Source organism: Dermochelys coriacea, chromosome 10 (assembly GCF_009764565.3).
Source record: "Dermochelys coriacea isolate rDerCor1 chromosome 10, rDerCor1.pri.v4, whole genome shotgun sequence".
NCBI classification, from domain to species: domain Eukaryota; kingdom Metazoa; phylum Chordata; order Testudines; family Dermochelyidae; genus Dermochelys; species Dermochelys coriacea.
This window is the reverse complement of record NC_050077.1, coordinates 40,053,728-40,071,991: the sequence shown is the minus strand read 5'-3', so window position 1 is coordinate 40,071,991 and position 18,264 is coordinate 40,053,728. Positions and strand designations below refer to the sequence as shown.

Sequence of the window (18,264 nt, the reverse complement as noted above, 5' to 3'; positions counted from 1 at the left end):
TCTATTGATTTCAATGGAGCACAGCCAATTTACAGCAATGGAGGGTCTGTCTCTGAGACAGTCCCATAGAGAGATGAGCTCACATCATTCTACTGGCTAAAGGACACCAACAAGAAATTCCAGTGTTATTTTGAGCCTTCCAGGGCCTAATTCTGCTTGGATTTACACTGGTGTAACTACATTGACTTCCATGGACTCCGTTCTGATTTACACCAGTGTGGAAGAAGGATCAGGCCCGCAAGCATCCAGCAATGGAGCCAAGCCATTGGGAAAGTATAATCATTTGGATGCACCGACATGCTACGGTATGTTTAGTCTGCTGCCTTGCATGTGTCTATCCTGAATTGCACTGATGTGATCAATATCAGCATTAGTAGCCATAAAATGGCTTGTTGAGTTTCATTGACAAGAGGACGCAATAGTCCACTGCACTTTTGCCTTGTAGTTTATCTTCCCCTCACAATACCAAGGGCAGACAGGTAGAGTATGTAAGAGGGCAAAGAATCCTTCCCCCAAGTCTCCTCCCCTCTCCCCCCTCCCCCCAGCAAAGATGCACCAAGAGAGAGAGATTTGTGGATCTCTCATGCAATTGAGGGAATGCAACTTGCCAGGCCTGATTCTCCACTGCCTTGAGTCTTTTGTGGGCATTTCCCCATGAGCAAAGTGGGCAGTTCTGGTCCCCATGCCCTCCCTGTGACTTACAAAAGAAGCTGAGAAATCCCTTGCACATGGCATTAAGATGGTATATGCAGCTCTAAAGTAGTCACCCCTGCTCCTCCCTCCCCTGCACCCCGCCCCGGATAGGGAGCCTGCTGGAAGAGAGGCCTCCATGTCTTGTTGTTTGAGTCACTGCAAATTCAAGTGGCCTTGAGGCTGAACATATGCACACTGGATTAGTAACCAAGACATAACCCCTCCCTAGGGTTTGCCTTCATAACCCTTAACCCAAGCTTTCTGATGAGCTTGGCTTGTTCCCAAAGTTTCTACCCTGCTTGCCCTAGTTCCCCAGAGGGAGAAACAAACTCTTTTCTGTCACTGATTACAAGTAATGAGACCCACCTGGTCTGGCTTCCAGCACAAGGCCCCCTGTGGCAGTAAAATAGCCTTGCATTTCCCTGCAAGGTCTTACATGGAAATGACCAGAATATTGCAATGCCAAACAAATTCAATATTGTGAAAATGTTTGCTATCCCCCGCCCCCATCCCTACCAGTCCTAGTGCTAAAGTCTGACATCCTATCACAGTACTATAGCTGAATAATAAGAAAGGGTGAAATTCACCCCGGGGTAATCCTATCAATTGTAATGTACTTCTTAGCCCTGTAGCGTAGTAGATTAATTTTTATTCAGAGCATGCAACTTCTCCTGAATCTTGTACCAATGAAAAAAGGCATATAGTGTATTCCCATGAGATTGGGAGGCACAGGGCTTCTAAGCACCCTGGGGCATAGACTATCCCACACATCAGAGGGACTAAGCAGCTCTAATTCTTTCCCCATCCTTTCATAAAAATAACTTTGCGGCTTGTATATTAATGAAGAGCATGCTCAGTGCTACCCCCAGACACTTGGTCAAAGAGCTCTCAGAAATAGTTCTCACTCAGATTCCTGGGATCTTTACCATCAAAGCCTAAATACACAGACAGCAAAAGGTACACAATCAATGCTTCTTCTGTCTTGGGTAGTGTTTTTTATTATAGCAGCTTTACTATCATTCATTGATTCAACTCCAGAACAAGCCTATGTGAGGTAGGTATTATTACCCTGTAGCGGGGTAGTCACCCCACTCTGGCCCTGAAAGGGTTAAAGCCCACCCTGGAAGAGGGCTGGGGCTGCAAGAAAAGGCTAGGTTGATTTGGGGAAACAGCCACAGTTGGGGCTACGCCCCAATCAGGCCACAGCTGGCCCTATAAAAGGGCTGTAAGCCAGGAGTTCAAAAAGTCTCTCTCTAGCAATAGAGAGAAAAACTCCTGGTTGCCTAGGAGCTGAGCAGTGTATCTAGAGTGGAGCAGGGCTGGGGGAAGGCCAGAGGAGCTGGGGAACTCCAGCCTGGAAAGCCCCCCAGGCTGTCGGTCTTGCTAAAGGCCAGGAAAGGTACTGGGGGCTACAGAGGGGTAGCCTGGGAGTAGGTAGAGGCAGCTGGTCCAACCCCCATTGCCAATGATCTGTAGTCTGCCCCAGTGAGTGGGGGCTAGATTGTGACTGGCAGTAGCCACTAAGGCAAGGTGGGGATAGAGGGTTGGGGGTTCCCCTGGGTGGGGAGACCCAGATTGTTGGTTACTGCTGGGGGCAGAACCCTGATATAGAGGGGTACCAAGAGGAACATGGGGGGGCCAGTGGCAGGCAAGACACCGGTCTGCAGAAGGTGATCTAGGCTGGAGGAGCTAATTCCCAGAATGACCAGCAGGAGGTGCCACACCAGTGAATCATCACTTCACTACATATCCCTTTTTCACAGGTGGGGAAACTGAGGCACCAAGTGACTACAGATTTGAGCTGGTGAGTTGACTTCAGAGCGTAGAATTATACCTTGCATTTATATAGTACCATCTATGCAAGGATTGGAAAGCGGTGCACAACTATTAACTGAAGCCCTGTTTCAACTGTCAATCCTGTTCAGCAAAGCACCTACACACATGCTTAACTTTAAGCATGTGGTTAGGTCCAATTGATTATAGGACTTAAACGTGCTTAAGTGTTTTGCTGAAATGGAGGGTCTATGTCCTGAACCCCAGTTTCCTGCTCCAACCAGCTGATAACACTGCTTCTCACATATACCCCCATCTTCTGATCTCAGTGACCTGTACTAGTCCAACCCATTGAAGTCAGCTGGATTGCCAAGGTGTGAATGTCAGAGTAGAAATTCTCCCAGGGGGTGCATAAAAAGTGGGTTGAACAATGCAGGCAATGTGCCTATGTATTAAAGATATGACATACCTCATGGACAGAGATGCACTTGCCACATCAATAAACTGTCTTCAGTGGACCAGTTCCTCAGCAATAGCTTAATCTAATTGCTGTAGCTCCTGTAACTACAACAGAGCTAGGCTGATTTACATCAGCCAAGGATCTGCCCTGTAAGTCCATCCATGCCATTCTACTCAAACCCTCCTTCCTCTCTAGAGGATCTCTCTGCAAGCTCACACACCCCTGGAAGGTGGGGAGGGGATAGGAGCTGAGCAAAAGTTCTATGAACAAGGGGGATTCATTTGATCATTACCAGAGAGTGACTCACTTTCTCAAGGAACAGATAACTAGCCTTCTCCAAGAGTAGCTGGTTTCAGTCCTGACTGCCCTGGAGGCCAGGTAATTGAAGAAGCAGGAAGCAAAAGGGGTGTGATTGGCTGACCTCAATTTCCCAGTAATGGCAGAAAAAGAGGAGCCAGGCAGAGACAGACTAACCAGAGGCTGATGTGCTGGAGGAGAACGGCGCATGCTGGTTAAACAGAAACTAGACCCAGGAGAATGCAGCAGAGAGAGGAATAGAGGGCGAACATGGGTCATGCTGGACAATGAGTCACAGGCCACCAAGACAGACACTAGAGAGGAAAGGGGAAATTGGCACAGGGGAGAAAGCTAGAAGGAGCGTCTAGGTTGATTGCATATTATGTAGTTGTTTACGCTACTGTAAAATATCCCTGGTTCCAGATGACAGGGCCTGATGCTCATCTCCACTAAGGCTCCTGTGCACAGCTCTATCAGAGAAAAGGGGGTCAGACAGTGAGTGAAAATTAAGGACCCTCCAGACTTCCATGTTCCTGTAAAGGGGCTGTAGTGAAAATGAGAATCAGGCCCTGTCAGCTCCTGGGTGTCTGACACTAGCTGGGGATGAACGTGAGGAAATGCACAAAGGTGCAGGGTGATGGTGAACGGCCTTTGTTTGGCAATGTAACAAGTGGGCAAAGGAGGCTGCAGCGCAGGACGATCAGAGGTGGGAGTCAACAGCTCTTATTTATTACATGAAGATTATTGATAGTGGAGGAGTAGCTCATTTTCAGAATGTTTTAAAAATGAACATCAGAGCAACACCACTTCCCTGCCCCTCATGTGTCAATTGTACCAGAGCTGGGGTGACCAGACGGCAAGTGTGAAAAATCGGGATGGGGTAAGTGGGGGTAATAGGAGCCTATATAAGAAAAAGACCCAAAAATTGTGACTGTCCCTATAAAATCGGGATATCTAGTCATCCTAACCAGAGCAGAGGGGGTAAAATGCCCCATTCAGAGTCAGTAGCTTCTGCACTCACTTCACACTGATGGGTCAACTGTACAAGGAGCATTAGGCCCTAGCTAGCTAAGGGCTCTCTAGAGGACATGTCTGAGGCCTACGCGACACACAGCTTTTGTGCCACTCTAGCGCTATCACTTAGCAAGGTGGTTTGTTTAAATTGGTATCAGTATACCAGTGCAACACCTAGCATAGCGTGGGTGCAGTGACACCCAGTAGCAAAGTGCCTATAACATAGCAAACTCATCAGCCATAGCCAAGTGTGACAGGGCAGTGATTCTGTCTGTTTCCCCCTTCAGACAGTGGTTTGGGTTTGTGACTCTAGCCTGGCTAGTCAGAATCTCACCTCTTTCTGGGTAGTGTAGAAATCCCAGTGTCTATTTTCCTTGCTCCCTCTGTCTCAGGGAGGTTTCCTACCCCATGCTGGGTCAGTCGGGGAGGCCAGGCCCACCTGCTCCTCCACGTGCCAGGTCAGAAGACCTGCATAAATTGGCTGGAATCAACCCCTTCCAAACCCGCATTGTTTCCTTAACTTGCTTCCTACTGCAGGCTGTGTCTCAGACGGAGGCCCAAGGATCCTGTCCTCCTAGAGGTCCAGCATCTCCCTAGTCTGCTGCAGAATGCTCTAACTTTCAGAGGCTCCCCAGCCTTTCTGGCTGCCCCCTGGAGCCCTTCACCCCTCTTCCTTGTGGGGCCAGGCCCAGAGTATAAACTCCCTATTCCAGGCTTCCTTTAACAGGCTGGTTCTGAAGTTTCATATCCTTAATCACCTGCCGCAACTCCAGGTGGTAGAATGGGCTAGTTGGCTCCTGTTAACCCTGTCCCTGTGAGTGGGCGTTTATATCCGGTTCCCATTCCCGTCCCCTCGCCCCACCACTCCAGTGCCCTATACTGGAGCAGCTGGAATGGAGCACATCCCTTTAACTGTGCCAGGAGAGTTAAAGCAGAACAGCTTTCTAGTGCAGACTAGATCTTAGTGCTGATGGCCTGGGTTGCATGTAAAAGTTTTGCCAGCATGTTGGTTAGGAGTGTGGAATAATCACAAGCTCCCGGTCACCATTTAGGCAATAATGTCTCTTCCTTGGTACAGCTCATTTCATTAAGGGGAGGTGGAAGCTCGCTGTGAATGGGATGGGGGAGGCTGGAGGGGTGGCTAAGGGAGCACAGAGAGCTCCTGAGACTGGCAGCCAGCTCCAGGCTGGGAAGGGGCGTCCTGGCATTCCCTATTGCCATTCCTCTCTAGCTGGTGCCCAGTGCCCTGTGCTCTCCCCACCCACATTCAGCTACTGGTCCCTTATGCACTAATGCCCCCTGCCCCTCGCCCAAGAACTACTGCCCTGTCCCTCACCCCAGCAGCTGGTGCACGTGCTTCTGCCCCTCCCTCCCACAGGCCAAGTGTTTCCACCAGGGCCTGTGGTGGCTAGAAGGTGGGGAAAGTAGAACATTGCTATCTGCTCCCTAGCAGCCATGCCAAACTCATCCACCATAGTGGCTGCTGCAGCCCCTCCTCCAGGTCCTGCTCTCACGTCTGGGAGACATTATGGGTGCAAAAAACACCAAGGGGGCCTGGAAACATATGTCAGCCCTCCCAATATTTCCACTTCAGTGGACTACCTTTCCCCACCCCAACATCACTGCCCCTGTGTATAAGCTGCACTGGCACAAGTCCTCTTTTTTGGATAAGCTTTGGCTTTATTAGGAGGGTTTGCTGGGATAGCAATGCCATTAAACCCTGTCTAGTATAGACAAGGCCTCTGTCAGAGTCAGTATCTCAGACTAGAGCTGTCCCATGGCTATTGCATCAGGAGCAGGCTCATTTCAGAGGGATGTCTCACAGCGCAGCCTGCAACCATTGGCCTGGCCAGTGATTAAGGAGTCAGTTGTGAGCTCAGCTGTGATTCACATGTATCATCACAGCAGCGTCATGGCTTGAACAGAAAGGTAAACTAATGGGCCTATCTCTGGTCCCTCCACTGGTTGCACTGGCATCGCTCACAATTCACATCGATGTAACTAAGAACAGAATTAGGCCATGTATGACCTCTGGGAAGTCCCTTCACCGCCCTCTCCCTCAGTTTACCCTTCTGCCAGCTTGATACAAATCCTTTTCCACATCACTTGCATTGGGAGGCTAGCCTGGACCACAGGTGTAAATAGGCTTGGCAGAAGTAAACTTTTTTTTTTATCAATTTGATGGATAAAATCAATGTGCAACTTTAAACATATTTATCAATTTCAGTTGTCAAGATTTTCACAAAATTATGCCTTTTAAGCATTTTTTTCAATTTTTATCAATTTAAAGTTTCACTGTTGCAGGAAATTATGGGAGGATAAGCTAATGGGGGGGTCATACAGTAATTATTTAAGGACCATAGACATAGAGATTCAAAAAGTTAAACCTTCATAACTGTTAAAACACAAATTGTCACCATCACTTGTCAAAATATACAAAGTCAATAGCCTTAAATCAAACTTGAATAAGTGCTCATGCAGCATTTTTCATACTTTGCCTCCCTGTAAATTTCGATTACTGTGGATAGAAACATTTTTTCCTCAATTTGTGTGTGTGTGTACAGTGAAGTTGACTTTTACTGATATTTACCAGTGAAAATCTAATCCTTTCAAGCCTGGTAATTAAGCAATTTGAAACTGTTGGCTGGGAAGTGCTGTGTAAGAGATGAGTTTTGTTACACCTACTGTTGTCCTATGCACCAATAAATTCAAACAACCAAATTCAGCCTTGGGGTAAATAGGCCTGACTCCACTAAAGACAATGTCTCTGCACTTGTTCCATCAGGACACATGAAGTAGTGGATGGGCACTAGTTTTAAGCCCGGATCCAGCAAAGCATTTAAGCACATGATTAACTTCAACATTGTTGAAGCTTATATGTATGTATATTGTTGAGGCTTGTGTATATGCTTGTTTACCTGAGAAAGCATGGGCCAAGTTTGCCTTTCGTTTACACCAGACCTGTGCCCAAATCTGGCCCTAAGTGGATCAGCAATCAGAATAGCTGCATTGTTCCACGAAGTCCTACAACTCTGGCTAGTGAAAACAAAAATTGGCCAAAGCCTTACTGCTTGTTCTACATCCCTGGTTCCTATAGTTACAGTGACTTCACAGAGGCTTTTGGCTCAAAGAAGCCTCTTCATTTCTAGTGCAGTTTGTTTGTACACTGGTAGGACTTGGGCTTGCTGTAAAGTTACAGAAGGGTTTCTGGCACATTAAACATTGATTCAACGAAGAATAGTGTCTGAGGCTGCATTAGCTAGGATTGAAATAGCAATTCTCATGCTTCAGGGCATACAGCAAACAATGGGCTGAGGTCAGGAAGGTTTCACCACCCCCACCACAGTATGATGTATGTTGGAGGGTTTGTATGTTTATCTGCTACACCCTGGGTAGAGTGTTATACAAAGACTGGGTCCCTAACTGCTCTGTTGAATTTCTATGTTGTCTGCAACAATTACATCATGGTGATGCCATAGCAGCCATTTTGGTGTACACATCATTGCTCATGGAAGCTCCTAGCTATTATTTATTTATTGTACCTGGCTGCTTGCTAGAATTTTGTACATTAGAGACATTTTTATTACCTTGGCTGTACAGCGTCATGTGTAAGTTCAGCATAGATTCATTTTCACTTCAGACCTGTTCCAGTCAGGAAAATGGGACTTTAATCTGTCCTTTCCTGGGAATGAATGCAATTTAGCAGATCTTTTCAATCGCTAAAATCTGTGAATTACCAGTCTTTCATCATTTCCAGATGATTCAAAGGAAGGTGAACAAAACCCATAGTGGACAATTATGAAATAACCTGCCCATAGAGGGACTTTCTTCCTGACTCCTAGCTGTTAATAGTTGGCTGATGCACTGACGAATGAGGGTTTATATCCCTTATATTTTTATCCTAGCTAACAATTGTTCCCATTACTACTTATGCAAAATGTCCCAACTCTTTTTTTTTTTTTAATTCTGACAGACTTTGGGACTCAGTGATAACTTTTGGTGATGAGTTCTACAGGATAACTGAGATAGCACACTGATTTATTGTCTCCATGAAAGTGGGTCCCAGAGGGAGTTAAAATTGCTCACACTATGGCAAGAAACCCAAGGGAGATTGAAGTTGGAACCACAACTTGGTTTTTTTCAGGGCAAATCCAGCACTCAGTGCAAAGAGCTCAGCCACTGCAGGGAAATGTAACTTACATTGTGCCAGATCATGAAATTTGACCCTGCATGTCTAAGATTTCTCCATGGACATCATCAGCTCTTCAAAATTAATGTATAGAGTTCTTGGCTACTGATCTGAAAAGGGGTTACCCTCTGGCTGACAGTATGGCTCAGACTCAGGTATTTTGGCCACTAAATCAGTAGCAGAAGCATTGAGGAGAATTTATATATTTCATAGCAGAACCGTACTAGCTATTTAGCACTAGGAATTCAGAGAGGGGAATGGACCATTTAACAGAGTTTTGCTTCATCAGTTATTATTAAAAAAAGTTCTGGAGTTATTTTTCCTTCAGATCGCAGAGCATGGAGCAAGGAAAATAGAGATTTTTAAGGGGGTTCGTGCTGTTAAAAAAGTGGGGGAGGGGGAGAGAAAGAGAGAGAAATCAACTGAAAATCTCCCTGGAAATGGGAATTGCAGCTCAAAGGCTCAGAGTCCTGAATTCTCATAACAAGCTGTTTTTGCCATTTACTGTTTCTTTAAGAGATTCCTAGCTGTATCACAAGAGAAGAGGAGGGGAAAAAAATAATTTGGCATCTTTTTCCATTTAAGTTTCTAGAGACACTTACGAAAGGCAGGTCCTTGCTGCTGCAAATAAGTTGTCAGTTACGTCTTCAGGATGAGCCTGGTGGAACACTGAAATATTATACACCATAAGCTGCAGGAAAAATCAATTGAGGAGCAGGAATTCAACTGGTTCACAGGACATCACTTCCATTTAAAGGTGCTTTTAGGCCTCTCTGCCCATATACCCACAAAGACAACACTGGGCAAATAAACTCTGTTGTTTGTAAATACACCAGGAATAATGGTACAACTGTTTTAGGACCAATAGCAAAGAATATCAATTCTCCCTGAGGCATGCAACCCGCAAAAGGTGATTGTGCTTTGTTCGGCGCTTTTTTGCAAGGGCAGAATTGTGTGGGTTTTTTTTATTAACATTTTTGGACTGCATGACTCTGACAGGACCCAGAACAATGTTTACAGAGTTTGCCTTGAACTGATTTGCTCTGGAAGCCAGAAGGAGAAGCAGCAAAAAGAGGTAACGGTCTGCCTTTTGAGTGATCAATATGGGAGCCTTTAAATTTAAATAAGAGTATTAGCATTTAACCTTATTTTCCCAGGTAATCATCTGCAACACTGGCCCATTTATCTGCAGAAAAATCTTGCTTCCAAAATCGTTTCCGAGTGGTACACACGGGACTTGCTGAGCAACATTGCTTGGGCTGATGCTGGAATGTTGGTAGAGGCCCAAGCGTAGCTGAGAACTCTTTGATAAGCCGATATGTGGGCCAGACAATAGCCTGAAATCAATTGTCCTTGTGGCTTTAAAGCCAGGTCTCTGACTCTCCTGCAGAACAGGGAGATTTTATTTACTGGAAACTGAAGCCATGGATGTTTCAATTAAAAAAAAAAAAAAGTCATGTTTGTCAAAACCTGATGGGAGGAAAGCACAGATCTGTGTTTGAGTGGGGTGGAGACCTGTATTGCTATCAAGTACCAGCAAACTCCTCAGGATGTCCTGGCAAGAGGAGTGGATGCACTGAATGTTAGAAGAAAGCATTCTTCTTGGCCCAAGCAGCTGGGAGGGGGCTGAGAAAAAATGCAGAGGCAAATGCCAACAGTAACATCCAGACAATTCTTAATAACAGCTGAGCAAAGCATAAGGCTTGAGCTGTGGGAGGCTAGGAAGAGGAAAGGGGGATGGGAAATGGGAAGCAGACAAAAGCCAGGTTTTGAAGCAATGCAGCCATGTTCCAAATATTGCTTCCAATCCCCTCCTCCCCACCCCACACACACTCTGGGAACATCCCCACTTAGTAGGTTCTTAGGCAGATTGCAATATACTGTCTAACACTGGACAGTCAAGCAAAGACAGAACACAAACGTTTGTGACCAGTTGTACTCTTAGCCCAAGCCTGAGAAACTGAGCAGCGCTTCAGCCTGAGCTAACATACACCTCGCAACAGACTGCCTAGCCCCACCAGCATTTACAGGCAGGTTAGTTATCATATGTGAACATGTGACTTGGAATCCCAGTCAGGCCTGAACCAACAATTCTTCCTTAGGCCACAGTCCCGCCGAAGTGCACATTAATTTTGTTCCAGAAAAGGCTACAGGATTGGGCCCTTTGTTGACCAGAAATTAAAGGGTCAGTCCTGGAGATCTCCAGGGGGTCCCCACGGGGCTGCCCTCCAACGTGACCACCATCACCCTGTCGGCCAACAAGATCACCTCCCTACAGCAGAGCTCCTTTCTGGAGATCACCCAGGTACAGTCGCTGTGGCTGGCGCACAACGAAATCTGCGCCATTGAGGAAGGCACCTTCACCAGGCTGCTGCATTTGAAAAACATAGACCTCATGGCATGAAAGGCCACTGCAGGGGGGTCAGATAGAGGAGAGGCTATGTAGGGAGCTCCACGCTAACTCTCTGTGCTGGTATGCAGCGCCCTGGAGAGTGGAGGGGCCACACCCGGCACAGATTCACTGGGACTAAATCACACTGTGCGGGGGAGCAGGGTGTTTGAGCAGAAGATCATTGCATCTGCTACTTTGTTACTGCAGCAGTTCTGGCCTGAGTACCCTAATGCTTGTGTGCAGAAGGTGACCCAAGGAGTCCATAAGCCAGCAATGGCAGAACACCCATTCACAAGTCTCTTCTGCTCATGGACCCTGGTGTGGCCCTGATTAGCGGTTGCTGTGTATAGTAAAATGACGCATTTAGTGCTGATTTTTGTTCAGGCAGTGTTTTTATTTTTAAAGAAATGATTCAAAATGGCAACGGCTTGTACTGCTACAGAGCCTTGCTAGTTTAATTGTCTTTCATATTTTAGTTACCAGTTAGTTACCAGTGTGTAACCAGTGGTGGGGAGGAGGGGAAGGACTGGGTTTTCCATTTTGTGGGAAATTCCACAATGTCGAAATCTTTTCCCTTCTGAAATGGAATAAAAAAACCCTAATAGAAGAAATTTCCTATGAAATGACTCATACCAAAGTCATTTCATTCCAATTTCAACTGTTTAAAATGTTATTTTATACAAAAAAACAAGACTCTAATGTCAAAAAGTAATTTTGAATGAAAAATCAAAACATTTCATACTGAAAGTGTTGTAACATGCTCCAAGCCTGCAGGTTGACCTTGGGCAAGTCATGGCCCCTCCCCATGCCTCAGTTTTCCCAGCTGCAAAATGGGGATAATAACACTGACCTCCTTTGTAAAGCACTTTGAGACCTACTGATGAAAAGTGCTATGTAAGAGCTTCATCAAAATGTTTTGTTTTGGGGATTTTCCTAAACAAATGTCATCAAAATCCCTTTTTTTAAATATATACATTTAGATAAAAAGGACAATTTTCATGGAAAAACTGTTTTGAGAAAAATTTTCTGCCCATCTCTGGTAGAAATTTCACTTCATTATGTAGGGGCACTTCGGTTAGCTGGGGCGCTGCAACATGTACACAACCAGCTAATGGTGGGATTCCCCTACTTGTGTAGTCATGCTCACACTGGCACTCATCTAGCTGGCATGAGTAGAAATAGCAGCAGAGTGCGGTAGCATGGGGAGTGGCAGCAGAGCCACGGGTTGAGCCATGCCAGGTACAAACCTGACTGAAACTGGTGGGTACGTATTCAGTGCGGCTAAGCCATGCTTCCATATCTGCTACCTGTGCCACCATGGCGACGCTGTTATTTATACTTGTGCTAGCTCCATGAGAGCTAGCATGAGAGTGTGTATGTGGGGAAGAGTCACAGCCTAGTTCCTACTGTAGTCAGAGCCTCTGCATCCAGACCTTCTGCCAGGCTCAGAATCGCATCGACTAGAGCAAAAAATGCCATCAGATTAGTGTGAAATCTTTACTGTTCTTTCACGTTTCTCTCTCTGACAGACAGAGACAGCCAGACTGAAGCCAAAGTCCTCGCACCCATCTTGTGATAATACCCATTGAATCTTATGCTTTCTTGGTTTCATGCTGTCTCACAGTTTGGCAAATTGGCCCTATCTTTTGCATTGTCCAACATTATTTTGCAAACCTTACAGTAATCATGACATTGCATATTGCCCACAAAAATCTGCTTTTAAATGATAGGGAGAGGGAAAGAAGGTAGCTGCTAAAACTGCCTGTAGATAAAAAGATCTGAGTCTGCTTGCGAAACTGGAGAAGAGGGAAATCTGAGCTGATTTTGCTCTATGTATTATTAACTATTTGTACTTCAGTGGCAGCTAGGGGACTAGCTGAGATCCAGGCCCCCTTGTGTTAGGGCTGTGCCAACATAAAGGCTCACATCTTCAAAGTTACTTAGGAGCTACAGTATGTATGGATTCTAAGGATCTGTCATTGGCTTCTAAGGCTCTATTATTGTTAGAATGTAAATATCTTATTCAGATCAGATTTAAATCTTCTTTTCATCACATTTATCATTTAAACATTATAACTAGCCATGTGTGGTACTGTAATCATCTGCTGTTCCTTGGGTTGATTGGCTAAATAAAAACCAAGCTGCAGCCCAGAGGACAGAAGCAGTGATGTCTCAGAGAAAAGATGCAAGCAAAATAATTTGTGCCAATCTTGGTCTCTTTATCCACAGAAGAAATGATGGGTCCATTTCTCTGCCTATGGATTGCAACTTTCTTTGGGATGAGCCAGGGCTGCCCGGAGCCCTGCACTTGTGTAGAAAAAAAATATGGCCGCCAACTAGCAGAATGTGCTTACAGAGATCTGCAGGGGGTCCCCACGGGGCTGCCCTCCAACGTGACCACCCTCACCCTGTCGGCCAACAAGATCACCTCCCTACAGCAGAGCTCCTTTTTGGAGATCACCCAGGTACAGTCGCTGTGGCTGGCGCACAACGAAATCTGCGCCATTGAGGAAGGCACCTTCACCAGGCTGCTGCATTTGAAAAACATAGACCTCAGCCATAACCAGCTTGCAGACTTCCCCTGGGGGGATCTGTACAACCTCAGCACTCTGCAGCTGCTGAAGATGAATAACAACCAGCTTGTGAATCTGCCCTGGGAGGCCTTCCACACCCTGAAAGACCTGAGGTCCCTGTGGATCAATGACAACAAGTTCACCACCATTGCCCAGGGCACTTTTGATGCCATGAGTTCACTGTCTCAGTTGCAGATCTACAACAACCCATTGAACTGCACCTGCAGGCTTCTGTGGCTGAAGAGCTGGGCTGAGAACACCCTGATCTCCATCCCCAAAAGGGACTCCATCAGCTGTGCAGCCCCGGAAAGCCTCAGAGGTGTCCCCCTGGGGAGGATCACTAACCTTCAGTGCGCACCTCCCTCTGTACAGCTGACCTACCACCCCAACCTGGACAACACCATACTGTATGATGGGCTCCTGCTCATGCTGCACTGCAGCGTCACAGGCAACCCCCAACCAGAGATTAGGTGGGAGATCCAGACCTCCATCCAAGGAACAGAGATAAATGGGCCCAATGTGGAAAGAGATAGGAATGACCTGTCTGCTGGGGGCTCCAAGCAGAGTGCAGAGCGCTTCCTGGTCTACGCGAACGGCACCCTGGTCATTCCCCACCTGAGCAAGCGCGAGGAAGGGACCTACACCTGCCTGGCCACCAATGAGGTTGGTACTCGCAAGGTCTCAGTCAACGTGGCATTGGCCAATTCAGAAAACCCAGCAGAAGATCTGCTCAGAAACAACCTCGCAACCAGCAAGCTTGGAGCCAAACACTGCATCAAGGAAGCCCAAGCCAATTCCTCCCAGGCTGGAGAAAAGCTTGTGATCATTTACCGTGTTCCTGCAGGGATGGGGAGCAGTGATGGAGACACTCTTGTGGAGTCACGTCTCTGGGCTTGCATGCTCTGTTTAGTTGTTTTCCTTTATTGTTAAGGAAAATGCCAAAGGGTTTCTCTGTATTTCTGTATCATTTATATTGACATAGTGTCACGCATGCACTGAGCTGCTGGGAGCTGTCTGAGGCACTAATCAAAGCTGGGGCTGAGATGCAGAAGCCAGGTTTGACTTTCAAACCTTCCTTCACCCCTAGTTTGGTGGCATTCAGAAACAAGTGTTTGGTTCAACTGTATTAAACAAGCAAGCTGGGAAACCTGATCCAGGATCCCAATCCCACCTCCAAGTCTAAGGTGTTTAGATCTGTAGGCAGGGGTTGATTTCAATTCATCTTTGGTATGAATGTGCAGTTTCAGGATTAATGGCAACACTGGTGCAATAACCCATATCTGGCATGACCCCAGCTTTAAACTAAAAAGACCCTCTATTTTTTATTAGCTGTCCAGTGTGCAATGATGGGTGAACCCTGGAACAGATCCAGAGGTTTGGTTCAGATAGAAGCCAAAAGCATCCTTTCATCTACCTTCATTAGGGCAGCTAAGTCCACCTCTGAATGGTAATACCAGATGGCTGAACAGCTGGCACCTTCACCAGCCAATCAGGTTCTTCCTTTCAAATTATTACCCAATCATTTTGTTAGCTCCTAGAAGATAATATGATTGTAAGGAATAGCCCTCATGGTTTCACCAAGAACAAATCATGCCAAACCAACCTAATTTCATTCTTTAAGAGGGTTACTGGCCTAGTAGATGGATGGGGGAGCAGTAGACATGATATATCTTGATTTTAGTTCGGCTTTTGACACCATCCCACGTGACATTCTCATAACCAAATATGGTCTAGATAAAATTACTATATGGGGGGTGCACAACTGGTTGAAAGATCATTCTCAAAGAGGAATTATCAATGGTTCACTGTCAAACTGGGCAGCATGTTTAGTGACGCCCCTGCAGTGGTCAGTCTTGCAGAGGCCAGTCTTGGATTCACTACTATTCAATATTTTCATTAGTGATGGATAATGGGAGTGAAGAGGACACTTATAAAATCTGCAGATGAAACAAAGCTCAGAGATGTTGCAAGCATTTGGGAAGGCAGGGTTAGAATTCAAAACTACCTTGAAAAATTAGAGAAATGTCCTGAAATCAACAAGATGAAATTCAATAAAAACAAGTGCAAAGTACTTCACTTAGGAAGGAAAAATCGAATGCACAACTACAAAGTGGGGAATAACTAGCTAGACAGTCATATTGCTGAAAAGGGTCTGGGAGTTATAGTGGATCACAAATTGAATATGAGTCAACAGTGTGATGCAGTTGTGAAAAGTCTAACATCATTCTGGGGTGGACAAACAGGAGTGTCATGTGCAAGGCACGAGAGGTAATTGCCCTGCTCTACTCAGCACTGGGGAGGCCACAGCTGGAGCACTGTGTCCAGTTCTGGACACCACACTTTAGGAAAGATGCGGACAAATTGGAGAGTCCAGAGCAGAGCAACTAAAATGATCAAAGGTTTAGCAAACCTACCCTATGCAGAAAGGTAAAAAAACCTGGGCATGAGAAAAAAATATTGAGCGGGGGTGAGAATTGATAACAGTTTTCATAGAATCATAGAATATAAGGGTTGGAAGAGACCTCAGGAGGTCATCTAGTCCAACTCCCTGCTCAAAGCAGGGCCTTTCAAATAGGTTAAGAGCTGTTATAAAGAGGATGATGATCAATTGTTCTCCATGTCTTCGGAAGGTAGGGCAGTAAGCAATGGGCTTAATCTGCAGCAAGGGAGATTTAGGTTAGACATAAGGGAAGACTTTTAGCTATAAGGGGAGTTAAGTTCTGGAACAGGCTTCCAAGGGAGGTTGTGGAATTCCCATCATTGGAGGTTTTTAAGCTCAGGTTGGACAAACCCTGTCAGGGATGGTCTAGGTTTACTTGATCTCAGTGCAAGGGGTTGGACTTAATGACCGCAAGGTCTGCTCCAGCCCTACATTCCTATGATTCTAGAAAACCATCTTCATATTAATAAATAAGAACCTAAGGGTGAATGGCTGAATGGAGAACCATGCTAGTCCCTGGGGGAGCAGCCAGCTGAGATGACTATAAATAGATGATCATGATCTATGGGAAAAGGGAAAGGAAGGATGGACCCACCCACAGCAAACTCCTTTAGCTGGTCCTCAGCTAGTGTTCTATCCCCTTTTTGCTGCCCTGAGACTTCATTCTGATGATCTCTTTGGATTGCACAAGGGACAGGGGTATCTGGTGCAGTTCACACCACTAGATGGTGACTCAGAGGCAGACATGACAAAGTCCCAGCAGGGATGATTTAGTTGGGGTTGGTCCTGCTTTGAGCAGGGGGTTGGACTAGATGACCTCCTGAGGGCTCTTCCAACCCTGATATTCTATGATTCTATGCTTTGTAGGTGGCAGAGGATGAGCGTATGGTTGAGCTGAGGCAGAGGCTGGGCTTCCAGCACTGACCTTTAGATCGAGGTGCATGCATGAGTATTCCAAAGCTTTTCCACACTTCTAGTCCTTTTGTTTCCCCAAAAGGCCCAATCCTGCTAGAATCTGAGTCAAGGATGCTCAGTGTATTGCAGGGAGTGCTCAGCACTTTGCAGGACTGGGCCCTTCAATCACAATTATCCTCCTGTCCTACACATGATGCCTCAATTATCCATGTAACTGACTGATCCTTGACTCACTTTTTCCACTGAAGTCAATGGGCCAGATCCTTAGCTGGTGTAAATTGTCAAAGCTCTGTGGAGATCTAGCATCAGCTGAGAACCTGCCCCACTGAGTTACACCACTGTAAAAGTAAGAGGAAAATCACAGCCCAGACCCTCAATCTTCTCTTCATGCTCATGTCCAAATGGGGCAAAGCAGAGACCCCCCCCACAGTGCATGGGGAGGAAGAGAGATGGGAAGATAAGATGAGGGAGAGTGAGTAACTGAGCTGTACTGCCATGGATGTGACATCAGAGCTTTGTCACATGTACTGGGGGCACGGGCGGACCAGGATATAGGCGATAGCCCCTGGTGTCCCAGGCATCTAAGAACAATCCAGCTGTTCTACAGGGAAAGGTCAGGGTACTGTACAGCTGTTTCTCAGATACTTAAAGATCTCTTTCCCAGTGTGTTTTTCTAACACTATCACCATAGGAGCTAGAGCAATATCGCTGTATCCACCTCACATTATTATTTTCAGAACTAAGTTACTGAAACATACAGAGTACAATAAAGATCTCTCTAAAATGACCCTTCCCTCTGGCTGTGGCTCAGGGGGTGAGGATGAGAGCGCTAAGGACAGCACACCCTCGGCTGGTGGACATGAGAGCAGGATCCGCCCCCTTGGCAGCAGTAAAGCTGACTGAAATCCTGACACCGCCATGAATTACCAGCTGCAGGCTACAGTTAAAGTGTGAGGTGGGGTGGATCTGACATCCCTTGGAGAGGTCCCATGGGAAAATACCCAGCCATGGCTTATGGAATAAACAGGGAATTCTCGATTCAGGTGTGATGGCTGAGGCTGAAGGGAAGTATCCTGGGCTGTCGCCACTCCCTCACTATGCAACAGAGGAGTCGGGGAGAAGGGGAAAACATCACACCCCGGGGCTCCATGGGGAGGGCAGTCATCAGCCCCACCCCCACTTGCCTTCTGGGTCTGAGGGGCCATGGGTGTCCCAGGGGGAGGGGTGATTGTTCAGGGCCTACTAACCCTGCCAGAAGAGCATGCTGACCCCTCACCCTTTGCGTGTGCCACCAGGGACACATGAAAACAAGCTGGGGCCCTAGGCCCCCTTGGACTCCACCCCCCACTTGGAGTGATGGTTCCCCACACTCCCTTCAGGAGAGCCAGGGCAGCAAAAGGAGTCCCTTCACTGCCATGCCCCAGAAGCTGTTAACACCCTAAAGAGTTGCACAGAGGAGTTTACCCCTCCCAGCTACCTGCAGACTCAGGCAGATGGTGCTGCATTGGCTACAAGCCA

At 46.5% G+C, this 18,264-nt stretch overlaps 1 protein-coding gene across 4 annotated transcripts; it reads left to right on the top strand.

Annotated features, from left to right (window-relative positions):
- Positions 1–1,933: 1,933 nt before the first annotated feature.
- On the top strand, positions 1,934–17,533 carry ISLR (immunoglobulin superfamily containing leucine rich repeat). 4 transcript variants are annotated; one of them, XM_038420886.1, is made up of 4 exons: positions 1,934–2,092; positions 2,457–2,497; positions 9,012–9,501; positions 13,048–17,533. In XM_038420886.1, exon 4 carries the CDS (start codon positions 13,053–13,055, stop codon positions 14,319–14,321), a length of 1,269 nt encoding a protein of 422 aa, XP_038276814.1. In that variant the 5' UTR covers positions 1,934–2,092; positions 2,457–2,497; positions 9,012–9,501; positions 13,048–13,052; the 3' UTR covers positions 14,322–17,533. The 4 variants fall into 4 exon arrangements, 3 of the variants coding, with proteins under 3 accessions (XP_038276814.1, XP_038276811.1, XP_038276813.1); XR_006274720.1 differs by lacking the exon at positions 13,048–17,533 and adding an exon at positions 9,584–9,881 and having other exon boundaries at positions 1,939–2,092; XM_038420883.1 differs by having other exon boundaries at positions 1,939–2,092; positions 9,012–9,183.
- Positions 17,534–18,264: the final 731 nt, after the last annotated feature.

What these genes read in the sequence shown, in the direction of transcription:
- ISLR (XM_038420886.1), top strand. Translation starts at nt 13,053, where the DNA reads ATGATGGGTCCATTTCTCTGCCTATGGATTGCAACTTTCTTTGGGATG.